We start from the raw sequence: 20,237 nt of genomic DNA on the forward strand, positions 1-20,237 counted from the left end.
CAAGTGTATAGGGAACCTAATAATACTTTACCTAATGGACCATGCATCCTATGAAAGAATTAACTTTCAATTTCTTTTCCTTCACTATGTAGAAGATCTACAAAAGTCAAAGTTAAATTGCTAATCTCATGTCTCTATATAACATAACATTGTCATTTCATATTTAAGAAGTACCGCTTTGCCATTGACCAAATTAAATTTAACTCAAATATGATGATTTTTAAAGTTACTATCCTATGGCATGTTTGGGAATCCAAATATCCAATACATATATACTGGAGAATATTGTTCATCCTCCGGGAAGGATTAAAAGTGAATCGAATATCCATGTTACTTATTTGTTAAGTTCATTGAAAATTTTCTCGCCGTTTTGTCAAGTTCTTTTATTTTATTTTAATTGTTGTTTGACTTTTCACCCGTTTTAGGACCCAACTAATCCGGATTTGCACAGAAAGCGCTCTCTACTGTAGCTCTATTCCCTACCAAGATTTGTAATTTACAAATATTGTCAGTATAATTTTTTTTACACTATCAATATATTTTAACACGTCATTGCATTAACTTGTCTTATATATTTTCCAAAATACTAATTTTACTTTTTATGAATGATAACTTGTAATTAATTTTTAGGTGATCTAATGTAGAACAGTTGTATTGAAGTTAAACTCAATAAAAAAACGTCGGAGAGAAATAATAAAAACACTTAAAGAAAAGATATACTCAACGAAAGTACTTGTGACAATGCTTAATGATTCAATAATAACCTCATAACAAGTGAAAAGTTACAAAGGCCAAGGCCAAGGTTGCCTATTACATCATATATATAGAGCTCTTATTTTCCTTTCTCACGTCTTATTCATGTGAAATAACACAAGCTTTTTCCTACTTGCTATAACCTCTCCAAATCATTTTGGTCTTACGTGCGAATCCTGCAAATTGACATTCCCAACAGACCAAACGTAAGTACATTCGGATAAAATTAAAAGATTTATTATCTATTACAAATTAAAATTGACAAATAATTCTGCTAATCGCAAGATAATTCCTTCATAAGATATTCAGTTTGACAACACAAAAAAAATCTTTTCTTTGTTTTTCACCCCTTTTTTCATCAGATTTAAAAAGGCTTTGGATGTATAAGAAAGCAACTTTAGGTCACAAACTGGGTGCGAATTTAAAAACTGGGAAGTCTTATGAATTAGGACAACATGTTTAATTCTTTTCACTAAAAATTAGTCTTACTTTACCAAGCTTGAAAATCGACTCAAATAAGTGTTATTTCTAAAATAAAGGACATTATTTCTAGTCAACGATATTAAGAGATTTTTCTAAAAAATTTCAGCAGTTCACTTTTTTCCGCCATAAGAAAAAAATAATTAAAAACTAACTTTTCGAGACAAAGTGAATAATTCCTATATACGAATATATATCAGATCACCAAAACGATAACTAAAGTAACTATTTGTAACCTAAAAAATAAGGCAGTTTATCGTAAAAATTTTGATGTAATTTTTTTTGACACAACTTAAACTCTATATATAGAAGATTATACTCACGTTTCACAGTTGGTGTTCATGGAGACAGGGAAGCCAACTTTAATCTTGCAAGCAGTGGGGAGTTGGCTAAGGAATCTATCTTGAACACCAACAAAGTTCTTGACACCAGCCTTGAGGCATCTGCAAATAGCCTTCTTATCATCCACAGATTTCACATTTTGTGCCAACTGTTGCAGCCCATTGCAACACGGCGCCGACGGCTTTGCATCCTTCCCTGCGGCAAAGGAGATGCAGGCTGCGGCCTTCATGTCTACAGTGCCACAGGGAATGACTGCTTCATTGATATGAGCAAGAACAAAGAGGACAGAAAGGCAGAGAGCAACTGAGTACAAAAGGTTCTTCATGGTTTGTTTGGAAAATGTGTTTGGATAAATGGAGTGGTGATTGTAATGTACTAAGAGAAGTTTGGATTTATAGCTGTTTGGTTTGCTCTTGGAAGTCAGTGGGCGAAGATTATATATACAGAAGAGAGAATCGAGCATTTGGTTCTTGGGAGTTGGGAATGAGCTTCCCAAAAAGGTTTGCTGATTGAGCTTTGCAGGAGTTATTTTCTTGGATCGTGAACTTTTGTACTTGATGGGGAATTCATGTTATCAGTTTTTTCTTGGATTGCCCACCATACAGTACTCCCCCAAATTCAATTTATTGTCACGACCCAAAATCTAATCAGTCGTGATGACACCTAATTTAAACCGTTAGGTAAGCCAGATAACAGTTAATACAACTATAATTAAGTAAGAAGCGATCAATAAATGAAATAACTGAAACTCTATACAAAATCTCAATGATTGATAGTACAAATCATGAGCTTCTAAAATTTAGAATTTACAATGTTGGTATGAAATAAATACATCATCTATTCGTAATATACATAAACAGATTTGTAAACCTAAAGCTACCAAGGACAAGTGGAAGTTATAACCGGAACGCATGTACATCTTCAATGCCAGCTCCCACCGTACACAACAACATCAACTCCAAGATCTGCACGCAAGGTGCAAAAGTATAGTATGAGTACAACTGACCCCATATACTCAATAAGTATTGATCACGCCCAACTCTAGTCCTAAAAAGGATAAGTAGTCGCTGCAAATATAATTCGGTCTAAGAGTCCGGAGTCGAATCCCACAGAGAACTAATGTTTCGCCATAATTGTTCAATATCGCTAAGAAGACAAGCTCGAATAAATTTCTAAGTTATAAAGATTAAGATTCTTATATCTAACTAATTAACTAATAAACTAAACCAGTAAATTAACAACTAAAGATACTAAGGGTTGGAGACTAAATTTAGGAGGTCTAGAACTATGATTTCCCCAAATGTTGGAATCCTTCCCGCTATATTTCCTACAATTTCGCCTATGTATTCTCTACTGATCGTGAGCACTTTAGGTGTCGTAATTCCCTCTCGAGCAACTATAATAATTTATTAGACATATTCTCTCGAACTACACTAGCTGGCTTTATCCAACCGCTCATTATGACCACGTCAAGACTTTGTTATTTCTAAACCTACCTTTAAACCTGCTGTATTGATTTCTCACATACGTTAGGAGTGACGTTGTTCAACAACCACCTAAATATGTATCCTTTCTCAAGCAACACATAATAAATAGGCACAGTCAATCGATATCCATTCCATCAACTGAAATAAGCACATAGTTGAACAAATAGACAAATTCAAGGGTTAAATTATATTAAAACATAACAAAAATTCATCCTCCAAGAGGTTCCATCAAAACCCTAGATAACAAATTAGTTATTCATAATAGTATGTAAAAACTACAATACTAAAAGTCATAACCAATAATGAAAAGTAGGAAGAAGAAGGGAAAAACTAGTGGTTGAATCTTCCTCCTTGCTTCTCGCGTATTCTTGCCTCCTTAGGTCGAATCCCCAGTCTCCTTAGCCTCCTTAGGTCTAAATTATGTCAAAAGTATGTCAAAAGTCCTCAAAATATCATTTTTCCATGTATATACCAAGTAGGGTCGGGCCCAAATAATTATACCTTCTCCTACGCGAAAAAAGACACTTTTCCAGGTAAGGACGTCCGCGGCCGCGGATTCAACCGCGGATTTGGCCGCGGATTTTGGCCAGTTTCTGCCTCACATCCGCGGCCAGTGCGCGACCGAGAACTTGTCGTGTATCTTTCACACTGTTCTGTTTGGAATTAGGCAAAACGTAAACCATGAAAGATGTAGTTCTTTGAATTAGCTTTCCAACCATATATTGTGGAGCTCAAATGGAGTTTTGAGCAAAAGGTTATGTGCATTTTACTAGACAGTGCGCAATATGCCTACTCGATTCTTCGTTCGTTCTTAACTATCATCCGTTGATCCCCGAATACGATCCCGGCTTAATTCCTTGGGATTTTACTCAGATTTCAAAGCTCCAAATCACTTGAATTCATTCTATAACATCTACATAGCTCGGAATCACTCCTACAAGGCATAAAACACACAATTAGTGCAAAATACTAGCGATTAAAGCTCAAACTCAATTAAAGTGCAGTAAATTGGAGTGTAATAAGCGACTAAAATACATATTTATAGCCTATTATCAACACCCCACACTTAAACCATTTCTCGTCCTCGAGCAATCAAACTACACTTTATATAGACACGACCTTTTTAAACAATTCTCCTAACTCATCACACCAAGAATACTTAAAATAGACAAAGCACAAAAGCGTAACATCTTCACCCCAAGATTTGACTTACAAGTACCACACATTATTCACAACTCACCCACTTACTCTAACATAGAGGTCAATAATATTACCTTTCCTTCATGAATCAAGTGCCCTCACACAACAAAAGAGAGTAGTTCCACTCAATAAAATTTAAGAACACTTAGGAACTCAAGATAGAAAGAATTCACTCACTCTCAGAAATAATATTCTCATGCCACAAAAGATGCACCATAGGCTTGCCCGTAGTGTACTACTCTACTAATCGAGCTCATTCAGTCTAGGATCAAATATGACTTTATTTGGTTGTAATGTAGGCTGTGGGACGGGTATGATACATTTAGATATGAGAGTGACTACACCTCCCTAAGCACTTTAATACATATACTTTAACATTCAAACCTCATACTTATGTCAAACCAAACTCCACCTTCACATCAATGTATTTTACCCCATACTTATTTTAAGCACAATTACATCAAGAGTCACCACTTATCAAGGAATATATTTTTTTTCACAGCAATACAACTATTTTTTCCTTTTCTTTCTTTTTCAATTCAAGTGGCTCTTACTTTTTTTAAAACAGTGCACCTTTCTCCTTATTTTATTATTTCCACTCAAAAGCCAAACCAACCACCCCACACCTTAACCTTTATAAATTCATAGCAATTCAAGTGCTTACGAGAGGTAAAGGGGTTCAAATAGATGGTCAATTCAAACACAAGGTAAGGCTTGTAATGTAGTTGCCAAAGAAACAGGATTCCAGGCTCAACGGGGTTAACTACGATACATAACAATTAGGCGGGTGAACTATACATATTTGGCTCAACAAAGAAACGCCTATATCGCTTCCAAGACTGAACAAAACTACTATTTCGCTTTGCAAACACACGGGGTAAGTTCTAGGCATCAAATGCAATGCACATAATAACACACAAACCTCACACACACATGGCACATAACTCACTCAAGATTGGTTTTATCAAGACACTATAGTCAAAGCAGTTAAGCAAAGTTAAGCTTATACAATTTAAGGTACTTATACAAGAGTCAAAAAATGAGCCTAAGCGTCACAACCAAAGTACTCACTATTCTCAAGGCATAACAAAGTCAAGAGATATTGCTTCAATTCAATTCATCTCACACTGGCTCCTACTCCTAAAAAAAATAAAACTAACTACACCCGATTCAAACAAAATCCTTGGAAAAGAACCACAGTACAAAGAAAAACCAAGGGGGAATTACTACACTACCTACAAAGAAAATCTTTTTGTCTTTTTCCTTTCGACTTAAATCCCTCAAGAAAAATATCTAATAGATCCATCGTCGGGAAAAGTCCAATCTTTTCTGTTTTTGTAAAAAAAAAAAAAAAAAAATCAATTAAACTAACACAACTAAAATAGCATGGAAAGTCACCCAAACAATCTTCTCACCCTACACTTAAAATTGTGCATTGTCCCCAATGCACACCCATACATACAAGAGGGTAAAAGAAACTCCCTGGAAGGCCAAAGGCCGACACACTAGTATCTCATGGGGTACTCAAACTTCTCCCAGGTCTGGTCCTTCGTGCGGGTGCCTCACACTTAGTTCCAACCATCTGGTTTGATGTTGCATTCTTCCAATGGCTTTGCGTTCCATGCTCCTAAAAAATCAAAAATCGATACTACAAAAATAATACTATAATAAATAAAATAAAATAAATATAAAAAAATAAATCTGGGTTGCCTCCCAACAAGCGCTTGATTTAACGTCGCGGCACGACAAAAAACTACTTTTTGTCTTCACCTTGAACTTATGAATTGGACCCCAAGTTTTGATTCTGCTCTATGATCATGCTCTTGGGGTGATACAAATTGTTGCGAGCTAAAAATTAAATGAATTCTCATCCACTTTTTGGCTCTTCACCGAGGAGTGTCACCTTGCCTAGACGACCTTGAAAATTTCAAAATATAAAGCTCATTTGCCTCTTCCCTGGACCGCTTTTTATGCTCGTAAAGATCCATTACCATTTCACCGTCTGAACATAATGTAGAGAAGTGTTTGGAATGAGGTCCAACACGCTCAAATACATGAACTTCAAGATTGTCGACATCCTCAACACCAATCATGCTAGAGTCAACTAAATTTATATCCTCAACTTCCTTGGTTGACTCTAGTATCTCTTCTAGAACATCAACATCCTCAAAATCTAGTTCAATTGATTGTTGGTGTTCTACTCTGTCCTCCTCCCTTAGTACCTCAATTTTTGCATCTAATACAAGCTCCTTTTGGCTACTATCCACAATATCAACTGGTTGAGCATTAAATGCTTCAAATAATTTACGCACTTGTGCCTCCAGGTTGCGAATAGCAGCATCTTTCCTTTTTATGTGAAGTTGTTTCTCATTATTTTTCTCCACAAGGCACTTTAGCATATCCTTGATCTCTTTCAGGTTATCATCCCTGGGTTCTTTGTTCCTATTAACTTCACAAGAAAAAGAAGAACCATCATAGTAAAGGGTTGGGGGAAGATAAGAAGTATAAGCACAACCATGAAAGTGACCATCTTGACCACCATACATATCATACACATTCCACACATAAGATTGAGTTGGTGCACATAACTCGATCTCGGGAATATTTTGATAATTTTGCAATGGGTGGCTTCCTCTATAATATGCATAAGGAGGATCAAAAGTAGAATTACCAACATCAAAACTCTCATAATTCCAAGATGCCATGTCTCTCAAGTCAAAAACAAAAAATTAAAAAATAATCAGATACAAGAAAACAAAAATAAAAGTTCAAACTTGAAACATAGAAATATGTACACCTACAGCTACACCATTAGTTCCCCGGCAACAGTGCCAAAATTTGATCATGCCCAACTCTAGTCCCAAAAAGGATAAACGATCGCTGCAAATATAACCCTGTCTAAGAGTCCGGAGTCGAATCCCACAGAGAACTAAGGTTTCGCCATAATTGTTCAATATCGCTAAGAAGACAAGCTCGAATAAATTTCTAAGTTATAAAGATTAAGATTCTTATATCTAACTAATTAACTAATAAACTAAAGCAGTAAATTAACAACTAAAGATGCTAAGGGTTGGAGACTAAATTTAGGAGGTCTAGAATTATGATTTCCCCAAATGTTGAAATCCTTCCCGCTATGTTCCCCACAATTTCGCCTATGTATTCTCTACTGATCGTGAGTACATTAGGTGCCGTAATTCTCTCTCGAGAAACTATAATAATTTACTAGACATATTCTCTCGAACTACGCTAGCTGGCTTTATCTAACCGCTCATTATGACCACGCCAAGGCCTTGTTATTTCTAAACCTACCTTTAAACCCGCTGTATTGATTTCTCACATACGTTAGGAGTGATGTTGTTCAACAACTACCTAAATATGTATTCTTTCTCAAGCAACACATAATAAATAGGCACATTCAATCGATGACCATTCAATCAACTGAAATAAGCACGTAGTTGAACAAATAGACAAATTCAAGGGTTAAATTATATTAAAACATAACAATAATTCATCCTCCAAGAGGTTCCATCAAAACCCTAGATAACAAATTAGTTACTCATAATAGTATGTAAAAACTACAATACTAAAAGTCATAACCAATAATGAAAAGTAGGAAAAAACTCGTGGTTGAATCTTCCTCCTTGCTTCTCGCGTATTCTTGCCTCCTTAGTTCGAATCCCCAGTGTCCTTAGCCTCCTTAGGTCTAAATTATGTCAAAAGTATGTCAAAAGTCCTCAAAATACCGTTTTCCCATGTATATACCAAGTAGGGTCGAGCCAAAACAATTATACCTCCTCCTACGCGAAAAAAGACACTTTTCCAGGTAAGGACGTCCGCGGCCGCGGATTCAACCGCGGATTTGGCCGCGGATTTTGGCCAGTTTCTGCCTCACATCCGCGGCCAGTGCGCGGCCGAGCACTTGTCTCATATTTTGCACCCTGGTCTGTTTAGAATTCGGAAAAATGTAAACCATGAAAGTTGTATCTCTTTGAATTATCTTTCCAACGATATATTGTGGAGCTCAAATGGAGTTTGGAGCGAAAGGTTATGTGCATTTTACTAGACAGTGCACAATATGCCTACTCGATTCTTCGTTCGTTCTTAACTATCATCCGTTGATCCCCGAACACGATCCCGGCTTAATTTCTTGGGCTTTTACTCAGACTTCAAAGTTCCAAATCACTTGAATTCATTCCATAACATCTACTTAGCTCGAAATCACTCCTACAAGGCATAAAACATACAATTAGTGCAAAACACTAGCGATTAAAGCTCAAACTCAATTAAAGTGCAGTAAATTGGAGGGTAATAAGTGACTAAAATATGTAATTATACCCTATCATCAACTATCCTAACTAACCGCAGCGAGGTAATAGAAGAAAGAACTATAAATGATACTCGTTGATCACCTGTACAGTTCATAAATTTAACAAGTATAGAGTAGATAGATGATCAAATCAGGATATCACAGGTAAAAACGACCTTAGTGCTTACAATTCTTTATTTTAAAGTGTTCTATTCAGTCAACAATCCAGCATATAAAGAAGATATGCAAGTCAATCAAGTAAACAGTCAAGGAAATTGCAAGTAAAGATGAAATGCAGTAACCAAATATCAGTCTGTTACGGTGCGCAACCCGATCCATATAAAAATATGCCAATAAGGCCTGTTGCGGAGTGTAACCCGATCCAAATAACCATAACCAGCTCTCCCAGAGCTCACATCACCAGAAACCCGTCGGTTTCTCACAATCCGCGTGTACACTATCAAGAGAGAAACATGATAGGGTGACCCTAGGGGGATGGATCCATATCCACACGTAAGCATGGTCAATTCAACGTGTTATCAGCCCGTTGTAGTCATAGGCTCAATGCCATAATCCACCAGGTGTGGTCACATGCTCAATATAACGGATACGCCCGGCGTGGTCACAAGCATAACAACACATCCGCCAAGCATGGTCACAAGCATAACAACACATCCGCCTGGCGTGGACACGTGCATAACAATACACTCTGCCAGGAGTGGTCACAGGCATAACAACACAATCCGTCCGGCGTAGTCACATGCATAACAACACAATCCTCCCGGCATGATCACTGGCATAACAATACAATCCGTTTGGCATGTTCACACGCATCAAGTCCAAATCATATCGCACAGAAGCAAATATACAAGAATTCATGTATATGATGAATGGATATTAGATTTTATGCTCCTGGACTAGTATAATGACATGCTAAAGTACATGCATGTGCAAAGTGTGCTATCATAGCTCAAATCGGTAATTTCATCACAGAAATATCAATTATCAAGTTCATTTAGGAAATTAGTCTCTATGCAATCCTCAAACATGGATTAAATAGTTCACAAAAAGGTTACAAGTATGAGATACATCATAGCTTAAAGCTTAACAGTCAATTCTAGGGATACTATAGCCTAAGCACTACCCAAATATGAATATATCCGTCGGTGCTCGCACATGGGCTCAAACCTCACACATGTACGTACATATAACCCGTAGCTATCACAAAAAACTCATGAAACAAGTGCCTCAACCAAGTTTAGATAAGATACTTACCTCAAGCAAGTAAAATCAAATACCGAGAAAGCCAAACAATACTCTAAAAACACAGCCTGCGCAAATCAACCTCCGAACAGCTCTAATCTAGCAAAAATTAATTCAAAACATCAAATAATACCTTAGGAAAACAAACCCAAACGATAAAGGTCGAATATTTAATCAAATACTCAAAGTCAACCAAAACGTCAAACCTAGGATCGTACCTCGGAACTCGATAAAACATACAAATTCCGATAACCCATTCAATTACGAGTCCAACCATACTAATTTCACTCAAATTTGACTCTGAATCGATGTTCAAAACTCAAATATTCACTTTAGGAAAGTTTAGACAAACCCCCCCAATTTCTCTTTTAAAATCACTAATTAATTACCAAAAATCGAAGATGGAATCACGAAATATAATCAAAACTGAGTAAAAAAAATACTTATCCCAGTTCATGTGGTTAAAATCTCCTCCAAAATCATCTAAATCTGAGCTCCATAGCTCAAAATATGATAAAATGAACAAACCCTCGAATTATTTAGAATCTACCTAGCATTTCCGCATATGTGGTCACATTGTCGCATCTGCGACCACCGCTTTTACGGTACAAATCTCGCACCTGCGAGTCACCCCTACCTCCCAGGCATCCGACGCGCTTGCGGATCTGCATCTACGAAAAGAAATTGTAGATGCGCAAAACTCAACTCCCAGCCGACTCGCTTCTGCGGCCACAGGTCCGCATCTGCTGCCTCGCAGATGCGGCAATAACTTCGCATATGCGCTCCCAGTTGGCCTTCACCATACATAACATCTGTGCTCAAATGGCCGCACCTACGGCACCACATCTGCAACCATCCCACCCGTAGATGCAAAAACATCAGAGGCCTGAATCATCAACAATGCAATAAATCCAAAACATGGTCCGCAACTCATCCAAAACACAGTTGAGGCCCCCGGGACCCCATCCAAACGTGCCAACAAATCTCAAAACATAACGCGGACCTATTCGAGGACTCAAATTACACATAACAATATCAAAACCATGAATCGCATATCAAATCAAACTTAATGGACTTTTGAACTTTTAACTTCCAAAACTCGTGCCGAACCATATCAAATCAATCCGGAATGACTTCAAATTTTTCACACAAGCTCCAAATAACATAACAAACATATTCCAACTCCAGGATTAACAATCCTAATCTGGTATCATCAAAGTCAACTCCCAATCAAAACTATGAACTTTCCAATCATTCAAATTGACAACTTTCGCCAAATAGTGTCGAAACCTTCTAGAAACATCCAAATGCAAATCCGAGAATACACCTAAGTCCAAAATCACTATCCGGGCCTGATGGAACCGTCAAAACTCCAATTCAAGGTTAAATACACAAAAGTCAAACTTGGTCAACTCTTCCAACTTAAAGCTTCCTAGTTGAGAATCATTCTTCCAAATCAATCCCGAATCACATGAAAACAAATACCGACGATTCACACAAGTCATAATATATCATATGAATCTACTCAAGACTTCAATTAGCTGAATGGAATGTAAATTCTCAAAACGACCATGTGGGTCGTTACATTCTCCCTCACTTAAACATACGTTCGTCCTCGAACGTGCCAAGAGTCGTTCCAAAGCCATCAAATCACTGTGTAAACTCACCGTACACATACCCGTGGGTGATCCCACGTTACCCTAATCCATATAAGCCTCACAACACAACATAAATGAAGATCTTTACTTCAACCTTAGTCCATAAACCTTAGAATCAAATCCTCAATCTCCAGAATCCATTACAAGACCCAATTCTCACATCTATGCACTTTATAAGTTTGAACAATCCGAATCACTCCATAATCACGAGCTAAAAGGTAATCATATGATATACCACATAGCTAAGATACTTAAAGTAATAACTCATGACTATAATAGTTGCTCAATAACAAACCCGGTACAAATAACAAACCTCATATCAAATAAAACATTGTTTTGAACCTTAGCACACTGCCAATGATGACAGGAACAAGCAAAAACTTTTAACCCCCCATCAAATCAATAGGTCGTGGAGCTCTCTCGTCCGACAAGAACTATAACCAAATTCTAAGATGATTAGTGACATTATTCTTCCAAACCAACCGGTAATCAAATCCGATAGCACCCATTATAGGTCCAATGACATCATCTCATCATATACTGCTCTACTGACATGCTACACCAATACATCTCAAGGCCACAAACCGTGCAATCTATGCACCCATAAGCAACAACCCAAATGTACCCAAAAATGAAAAATGACTCAAATGCGAGAACCATTCTGCAAGCTCAACAGATACTACCACAAGCACAATGCTATGAACCCATCACACAAGGGAGAACCAAAACACCCAAAATCAATACAAAGGATCATATCCTAACATAACTTTGCCGCAGTGCGTGACCCAATCCAAATATCGATCCACTTGAAATACCTCGAGTCCTAATGCTCAAAATTAAAAACCACACACAAATCAGCATCAAGTACACAGAGTGCATGACCATAACCATGGAGAAATAAACAGAACAACATATCAAAACCCGAAAAGACCATAACCAAGGCGCATTCAACCATTCAACACCCCAAGAGCTATCTCGCTCAAATTCCGCTACAAGGCCCAAACAGAACAACATCATGTGTGCAAATAACCAACAGATCACATCCCATTGTAGCATAGAAGAGTAAAACATAGAACATATCAGAATATGAACAAGCTCAACTCTAACCGAATGACACTCCTCAACAATAACAGTGTTGAGTCAGCCAATTTAACCTGGTGTAAAATTCGCATCCTTATTGGGCTTACCAATTCCCCCATCCAAATCAACTCCAGTTATACAAGGATAGATAAATAACCCTCCAAATTTCATAATAACTTAATCATAACACATACTATTAGTTGTCTAACTTTGGCCATACCTTCGCAATCTGTAACCAAGGAACAATCTACCTCCGAGAACTCCCAGCCTCCAAATCTCTAGAATACCAGAATTACCATATCTGATCCCATATCGACCACTCCAATGACAGACACATCTTTCATACACAATCATTCCATGAGAAATACTTCCATAATTCTTCCGTGCCGCATAGAAAAATCTGATCATCAGCAGTTGATCAGCCAGGTGATTACAACAATACTAATGAAGCATCCGTGAGTCAAAACACAGTGCGCCTTCTAAAATGCGCAACCTTCTCAGGTAATACCAAGTATTACTAGAATTCATCTAAACATCTGATACCGTCCATTCTGTCTAAAATTCATGACCTTCTCTTCAGAACTGAACCGCAACCTAGTACATGAAAACCTCAATCCTACATGACGCACCGCATATGTAACGACCCAACTAGTCATTTTGATTTATAGATCCATGTTTCCCTATTTAATATTTATCATATATTATTTTACTGTTTTATGACTTGATAGGGGGATTGGCTTGGCTTTGAAAGGGTTCGGGTTGAATTCGGAACACTTAGTTCCATAATAGTGTCCTAAGGTGGCCAAGTTTGACTAGAGTCAACACTTTTAGTAAACAACCTCGGAATTAGAATTTGAAGGTTCTAATAGGTTCGTATGATGATATTTAACTTGGGCGTATGTTCGGATTGAGTTTTGGGTGGGCAAGGAGCATTTTGACGCTTATTGTTGAAAGTTGGCATTTTGAAAGTTTTAGAAATCCCTAAGTTTGATTTGAAGTGTAATTTAGTGTTATCGTTGTCTATTTGGTATTTCGAACTTTGGAATAGGTTCGTGTTGTGATTTATGACTTGTGCATAAAATTTGGCATCATTCTTAGTTGTCTAAGTATGCTTCGACGCGTTCAAAGTTGGATAAAATGAGTTTGAAGCTTAGAAGTTGAGTAATGAGGTTTTGAGCCGCGATTCTTGATTTCCGTGTTATTTTATGTTTCCGAGGCTTCGATTAAGTCCGCAATATGTTTATAGACTTATTGGTGCATTTGGACGGGATCCCAGGTGGCTCGGGTGTATTTCGGACCACCCAGAGCATGTTTGACCTAGGCTGCAAACTGTTGGTGTGCTTCACGATCACGAAGAAGGGATTTGGAGGGGCAACTGATTGCCCTTCACGAATGCAAAGAAGGTTCCGAGATCGCGAAGGTGGACCTGGTAGTGCCTTGCGAACGTGGAGGCCCAATCGCGATCATAAAGGGGAAATGGAGCAGCTGGGCAGGGAGGCCTTTGGCCTACGCGAACACGACATGGGGATCGTGAACACGAAATGCTGGGCAATGATTCATCGCGAACATGACCACCAGTTCGCGAACGCGAAGAGGAGTTTTGGCAGTGGCAAGAATTGGCCTTCACGACCGCGAGGCATTTTCCGCGATCGCGAAGAAGGAATCACTGGGCAGACTTGAATTTATTGCGGGACTTAGTCTCTTTTCTCTCATTTTTTACTTGGTCTTGGGCGAATGTGAGAACATTTTGAGGGGGATTTTCATCAACATCACATGGTAAGTGATCCCTATCAATTCTTGAGTTAAATGCACGGATTATGGGTAGAGTTAACATGAAATTAGGGGAAAATATATGGGATTTTTGTTGGAACCTATGGTTTGGTAAAAATGGGATTTAACCATTAAATTGATCATGGATTTAGGAATAAATTATATATTTGAGTTCGTGATGTCATGGATAACATTTATCTTCAAAAAAGTTCAGAATTCAGGCACGTGGGCCCGGGGCAATTTTTATGGACTTTCCGGATTTGGTTGGAAAATTGGTTTAATAGTTAAATTATGAACTTTTGAGTATATATTGATTAGTTTATACAACTTTTGGTTAGTTTTGGATTGCTCGGCGTTGTTTAAGGAGTTCTAGTGAGGTTGAAGAGCCAGATTGAGGACTAGGAAGCGATGTAAGTCTCTTGCCTAACCTTGTAAGAGGAAATTTATCCCCTTAGATGTATTAATTATTGTGTGCTACTTGTTGTGGGGAGCTATGTACGCACGAGGTGACGAGAGTCAGTACATAGGTATATTCAGGTTATGTCCGGATAGTCTTAGATTCACATCATGCCTTAGTTGTGCTATTTGTATTTATCTTGTTTATTGATTTCCTTGATTATGACTGAGATTGAGGATTAGAATAAAGATACTTATTTAGCCTCTTAATTTGGAAAATTAGGAAATATTTGATGAACTATGGATCCGTGTCTTCTCGAATCGCATGCACTTCCGCGAGTGAGGTAAATTTCTCTACTCTTATGGGATTGGGCCATTCGCCTCGACAGTATTTTAAATTACTCTTATGGGATTGGGTCGTTTGCCTCGGCAGTATGGTAACACTATCCTTATGGGATCGGGTTGTTCACCTCAGCAATACTAAGTATCACTATTCCTATGGGATCGAGTCATTCGCCTCAACTAATATCTCAAAAAAAAAATCCCCTTTCAAGTCTTCAATAATTGCTTTCACCATTTCTTTTGCACAAGAATTCACAATATCTTTTTGAATATTAGGAGAAGTCATGGTGTTATTTTTTGGAGCTTTTTCTAATACCACATTTTTCACATCTTCCTTCCTATCTGCATACCATTTTAAGAGATCTTATCATATCAATTGAAGCATTCAAGCGAACTCGATGCTCACTTTTAATTTTCTCAGATTGCTTGTCCAAAGAAGTTAGAATGGATTGTGTTTGGTTCATTAAAACTAGAATCATCTTGAAACATCGATTATGAACACTATTCACGTCACCCACATGTGATTTAAGCCTTTTAAAACATTTATTCCAACCTCTAAAACCATCCGTTGTGAAAGCATCACCTACTTTTTTTTCCATATACTCCAACCTCATTTTTAAACAAGTAACAACATAAACAAAATGTTGCATCTTGTTTAATGCTATATTCTAACCATTGAGAACATGAAGTTTTAAATCATTCAGGATTAAAGTGATGCATTATTCCTCAAAAATCTCTTTTTGGAAAGACAAAACCACGAGGTTGACAAGGTCCATTTTGTATATAATTTCTCCTTATGCGGTCACGTAAATTAGGAGGATATTCTGAAATTGATTTTCTTTCAGCGGGATCGGGCTCATAATCCCACACTTTATCCGATGCTTGGGAAGGATTAATATTGTTATTAATAACTGGACATGGAGAACTTGGCAAAAGAGAACTAGAAGAAGCTGCAGAAGTTTGAGCTTTGTAAAAACTCGTGATCATGTCGACTTTTGCCGGAAGACCCTAAAAATCACAAAACACAAATTCACTTCAAGTTGTATGTTTCAAAATGCTATAACAACCTATTCTTTATCTTCTTTGACATAGTTCAATTTGTAAACTATAATATGCTTTATTCCCCAAAACTTAAAAACTTAGTCTAGCTAGCTAGTATATATAGTAAAGTCAATTCAATTTATTCGACTCACAAAGAGACCCACTTAAGACCCACTTAATAAGGCCACCACATATGAAAGTATTATATTATATGAAAGAAGTCAGGGGTTTAAGGCTAATGATTCGAATAGTGACTAATTATTATTATAACTAATAATCTTGCTTTTCACATTTATTATATAAAATATAATGATAATTTGATCTCTGAGTAGCACCCGTGTGAATGCAAGTTGGTCTCACTAAGAAACTATAAACAAGAAAGTAGGACCAGTGGACTACATACCTTGTCTGTCGGCTTGTCGTGGATTCTAAGTTTGAACTTTTGAAAAGTACAAAAGCACAAATTGACAAAGAGAATAGAGGTCAAAATGTGGGACAACCCTAGAATCAAAGATTAAAAATCAGATTTTGTATAAATTATCAAATATAAAATATAAGAGAAAAATATGAAGTAAAAAATCAGAAAAGAAGAATTGAAGAAGGAAGAAATGTCTAACTTCTAAGGGAGAAAGAACATACATAACGGAGAGTTGGAGGACGTCCGGCAGATCATGGTAACAGCGATTGTCGATCAATAGAGGCAGAGCAGAACCCTAGCTTTTTTTGATTTGGGAATTGAGATTTGTCGTTTGGAGTTGGAAAGCTTCTATTCTTTTGTTTATTAGAAAGAAAACGTTTTTATGTTTTATTTACTAAAAGAAAAATGTTAGTTTAGTCTCTGTTCAGAGGAAAGTCAGAGGAAAAATGTTCTTACGTTTATTTGAAGAAAACGTAGTCGTTTAATTTGTGATTTGTAAAAAAAAATGTAAAAAGCAACGAAATAAAACATTGCTTTCAGCGGAATCGAACCCGCATCTTTCCCAACGAACCCACAGCCCTTAACATTGAACCGAGACCCCCTTTTGTTACTGGGTTTGACATGCTATATTTATATAGATGTAGTAAATTTTTCAATATAAATACAGAATTTCAAAAAAAGTTACTGGGTTCGCCCGAACCCGCACGGACTAACATAGCTCCGTCCCAGTGCATAGTGAGCCAAAAGAAAATGCTTATATTAGTAACTTCTCATAGTAAATCTGATGTGATGGCATGAAAGATATAATAATCTATTATAGCTTATTAATTTTTGCCAATAGTGTATTTTTTTTTTTTACACGATACATAGCTCAATTTTTCTTATAAACGGTGATTGGTCCTTCTTATAATATGATTTTGTTAGATTACAATTTTTTATGGTAAATATTATAAATTCCACTTTTTTACTTTAAGATTTGTCCCGATACTTCTCCTAGATGAAAATATTTTAATTTTACTTTCTTACTTTAAGATTTATTCTGATACTTATACTAATAATATGATGACGTAACAATTCAACCTGTCTTTTTTATAATCTTTTGCCTCGCCTTTAACGCGCCTATAGGCTGGTATTAGGATTTATAACTTGATGATATGGTTGAGTTCCGAGGAAGCTCATGCTTAGATCATTTTTAGTTTGGAAAATAATGGTGGTGCACAATTTTAGAATTTTTGGTGCAAGTCGGGGAGGGCACGATTGAGGTGTCGCGATCGCGAGGAAGGCTAATCAGGCCCAAAAGCTAGGTGAGGGTCACAAACACTATTGACCCAGTGTTATTGTGAATGTTGTGGCCTTGGTTCGATCGTGGTGTGAATTGACTGAATCAATTTCCGACATTGTGAGGTTATGTTCGCGATCGCACAGATCATGGGCCTGGAATTTTACGTCAGAATGACACCACTTGACATAAGACTTTTCTTAATCTGCCGGTTAGGTGCATGACTGCCTGTTTAGAGGTCTAGTGTTGGATTCTCCTCTAGATCAAACTTTTAGTCAAATTTCGGAGCCTCGTGTTTGGAATAATCAGGTGTGTATCTATTTTTTTATTTTTTTGGTGGTGGTGGTTGGGGGGGTCCATGGGGCATGTAAACTCATGCTCCATTCCCTAGATAGGTGTTATATGCATACTTATTATACTTATATATATATATATATATATATATATATATATATGCATCCAAGCTCAAAATATCATATGATGTGATAGTTATTAGGTGCACCTTTTCAAATGAGGTTAAAAGTTCAAAACTTATGTCAACCTAGATGTTTTTTCCTTTTTTTCTAGAACTAAGTGCCCATAGGAGATGTGCATGTTTGGTGTCAATATTTACATATATATTAATTAAGTATTTTTTCTTTTTCTTTCTTTCTTTGGTTTATTCTCTCAAAATTTTCATATATTGAAATTCCTATTCTTCTTTTATCATCGTAAATCTTATATGATTAAATAAAATATGTATATCAAAACTAGTAGCAGTGAACGATATAACATATAGTCATTGGGTTTAATTGATTCAAATATTTTTTATATGGAGTATAAAAATAGATGTAAAGAAATTACTATTAAAAAAAATAATTTTGAACTTATAATTCCAAAAATGTAGTAATTGGTAGTAAGAACTAAAAGTTAAACCCGTAAAATTTATATCATAGATCCACCTCTTCATAATAGTGTTAAGTGTATCCATCTTCCCTGCAACTTCATAGGATCGAACTCCAGACTTCTGAATAAAATTTCATTTAACTAGTGGACCAAAGCACGTTGCAACAAATTTTATGGAAAATAAACGATATTATACCAATTATTTTATTTGTTATCAGTTCTGTACGCCAATGATAGCACGTTGTTTTATTATTATTATTATTAGTATTATTAGATGGATTGATTTTTAGTAGTTCAATCAATTCGCCTCTTTTCTTAAAGCATATGATAAAACTTGAAAACTGAAGAAGTAAAGAAAACAAAGAAAATTACAGTACTTTGGAGCTAAAGAACTGAAATTATGCATTGGAAGTCAAAAATAAGAGTGTTACAAAGTTGAGGTACACAGCCCATGATCTCCTACTTCTAGCTATAACAGCCCCATCGCCTCATGTTTTATTCATCAACACACTAACTACCTTCTACCTTTCCCACAAGTTCTTCATGCATGGCATGCTTGGCTTAGAAGCGAATCCTGCAACATAAATATTACTACGTAAGTGCAAAACAATAAAATAGAATCACATATTTGAATGTATAAATAAAAAGTTATTCCATATGTACAAAATACTCGAGACGGTCAATGCATATAACTTATACTCACGTTTCACAGTTGGTGATCATGGAGACAGGGAAGCCAACTTTGATTTTACAAGCAGTAGGGAGTTGGCTAAGGAACTTGTCTTGTACCCCAGCAAAGTTCTTGACACCAGCCTTAAGGCATCTGCAGATAGCCTTCTTATCATCCACAGACTTCACACTTTGTGCCAACTGTTGCAGCCCATTGCAACACGGCGCCAACGGAATTGCATCCTTCCCTGTGGCAAAGGAGATGCAGGCGGCAGCCTTCATGTCCACAGTGCCACAGGGAATTGCTGCTTCATTGGTCTGAGCAAGAACAAAGAGGACGGAAAGGCAGACAGCAACTGAGCACAAAAGGTTCTTCATGGTGTTTTTCTTGAAAAAACAAAAGAAATTTGGTTTGTCTTCTGAACCTTTAATTTTGAGAGTGGTGTTATCACGAGTTGATGAAAGGGTGAAGGGGTTTTGGGGGTTTATATAGAGGAGGAGGGATTGGAGGATTTTGATTCTTCGGGTCTGAGGATTTTGAGTCTTCCAAAAAGGTATGATGGTTGGAGTTTGCAATAGTGTAATCTCATTGGGATGGGTGCAAATGTTGATGTTGATGTTTCATTACAAATTATTGGAGTTTGTAATAAGGAGCATGTATGGAAAGAACTCCTCCTTTTTATTTATCGCTTTAATTAAACAGATTTAGTCAAATTATAAAGGAAAAAATTAATCTAGGCAAGTAGTTGCTTAACTCATTACTGATAATGGTTAAGTACTGAGTTAAAAATATGTATTAATTAATTATAGTTAGGTAATAGAAGTTTATAAAAAAATAAATATTATATATTTATTAATTTAATATAAA

At 36.7% G+C, this 20,237-nt stretch overlaps 2 protein-coding genes across 2 annotated transcripts; both read right to left on the bottom strand.

Annotated features, from left to right (window-relative positions):
- Positions 1–775: 775 nt before the first annotated feature.
- On the bottom strand, positions 776–2,001 carry LOC107802351 (non-specific lipid-transfer protein C, cotyledon-specific isoform-like). Its single transcript, XM_075233756.1, has 2 exons — positions 1,557–2,001; positions 776–929 (listed from the first exon to the last, which is right to left on the bottom strand). Exons 1-2 carry the CDS (start codon positions 1,898–1,900, stop codon positions 917–919), a joined length of 357 nt encoding a protein of 118 aa, XP_075089857.1. The 5' UTR covers positions 1,901–2,001; the 3' UTR covers positions 776–916.
- Positions 2,002–19,077: 17,076 nt separating this feature from the next.
- LOC107802352 (non-specific lipid-transfer protein C, cotyledon-specific isoform-like) lies at positions 19,078–19,842 on the bottom strand. The gene is made up of 2 exons (XM_016625830.2): positions 19,404–19,842; positions 19,078–19,274 (listed from the first exon to the last, which is right to left on the bottom strand). The coding sequence occupies exons 1-2, from the start codon at positions 19,745–19,747 to the stop codon at positions 19,262–19,264; spliced, it is 357 nt and encodes a 118-aa protein (XP_016481316.2). The 5' UTR covers positions 19,748–19,842; the 3' UTR covers positions 19,078–19,261.
- Between the last annotated feature and the right edge of the window lie 395 nt (positions 19,843–20,237).

Source organism: Nicotiana tabacum, chromosome 17 (genome assembly GCF_000715075.1).
Source record: "Nicotiana tabacum cultivar K326 chromosome 17, ASM71507v2, whole genome shotgun sequence".
NCBI lineage: Eukaryota > Viridiplantae > Streptophyta > Magnoliopsida > Solanales > Solanaceae > Nicotiana > Nicotiana tabacum.

What these genes read in the sequence shown, in the direction of transcription:
- LOC107802352 (XM_016625830.2), bottom strand. Translation starts at nt 19,747, where the DNA reads ATGAAGAACCTTTTGTGCTCAGTTGCTGTCTGCCTTTCCGTCCTCTTT.
- LOC107802351 (XM_075233756.1), bottom strand. Translation starts at nt 1,900, where the DNA reads ATGAAGAACCTTTTGTACTCAGTTGCTCTCTGCCTTTCTGTCCTCTTT.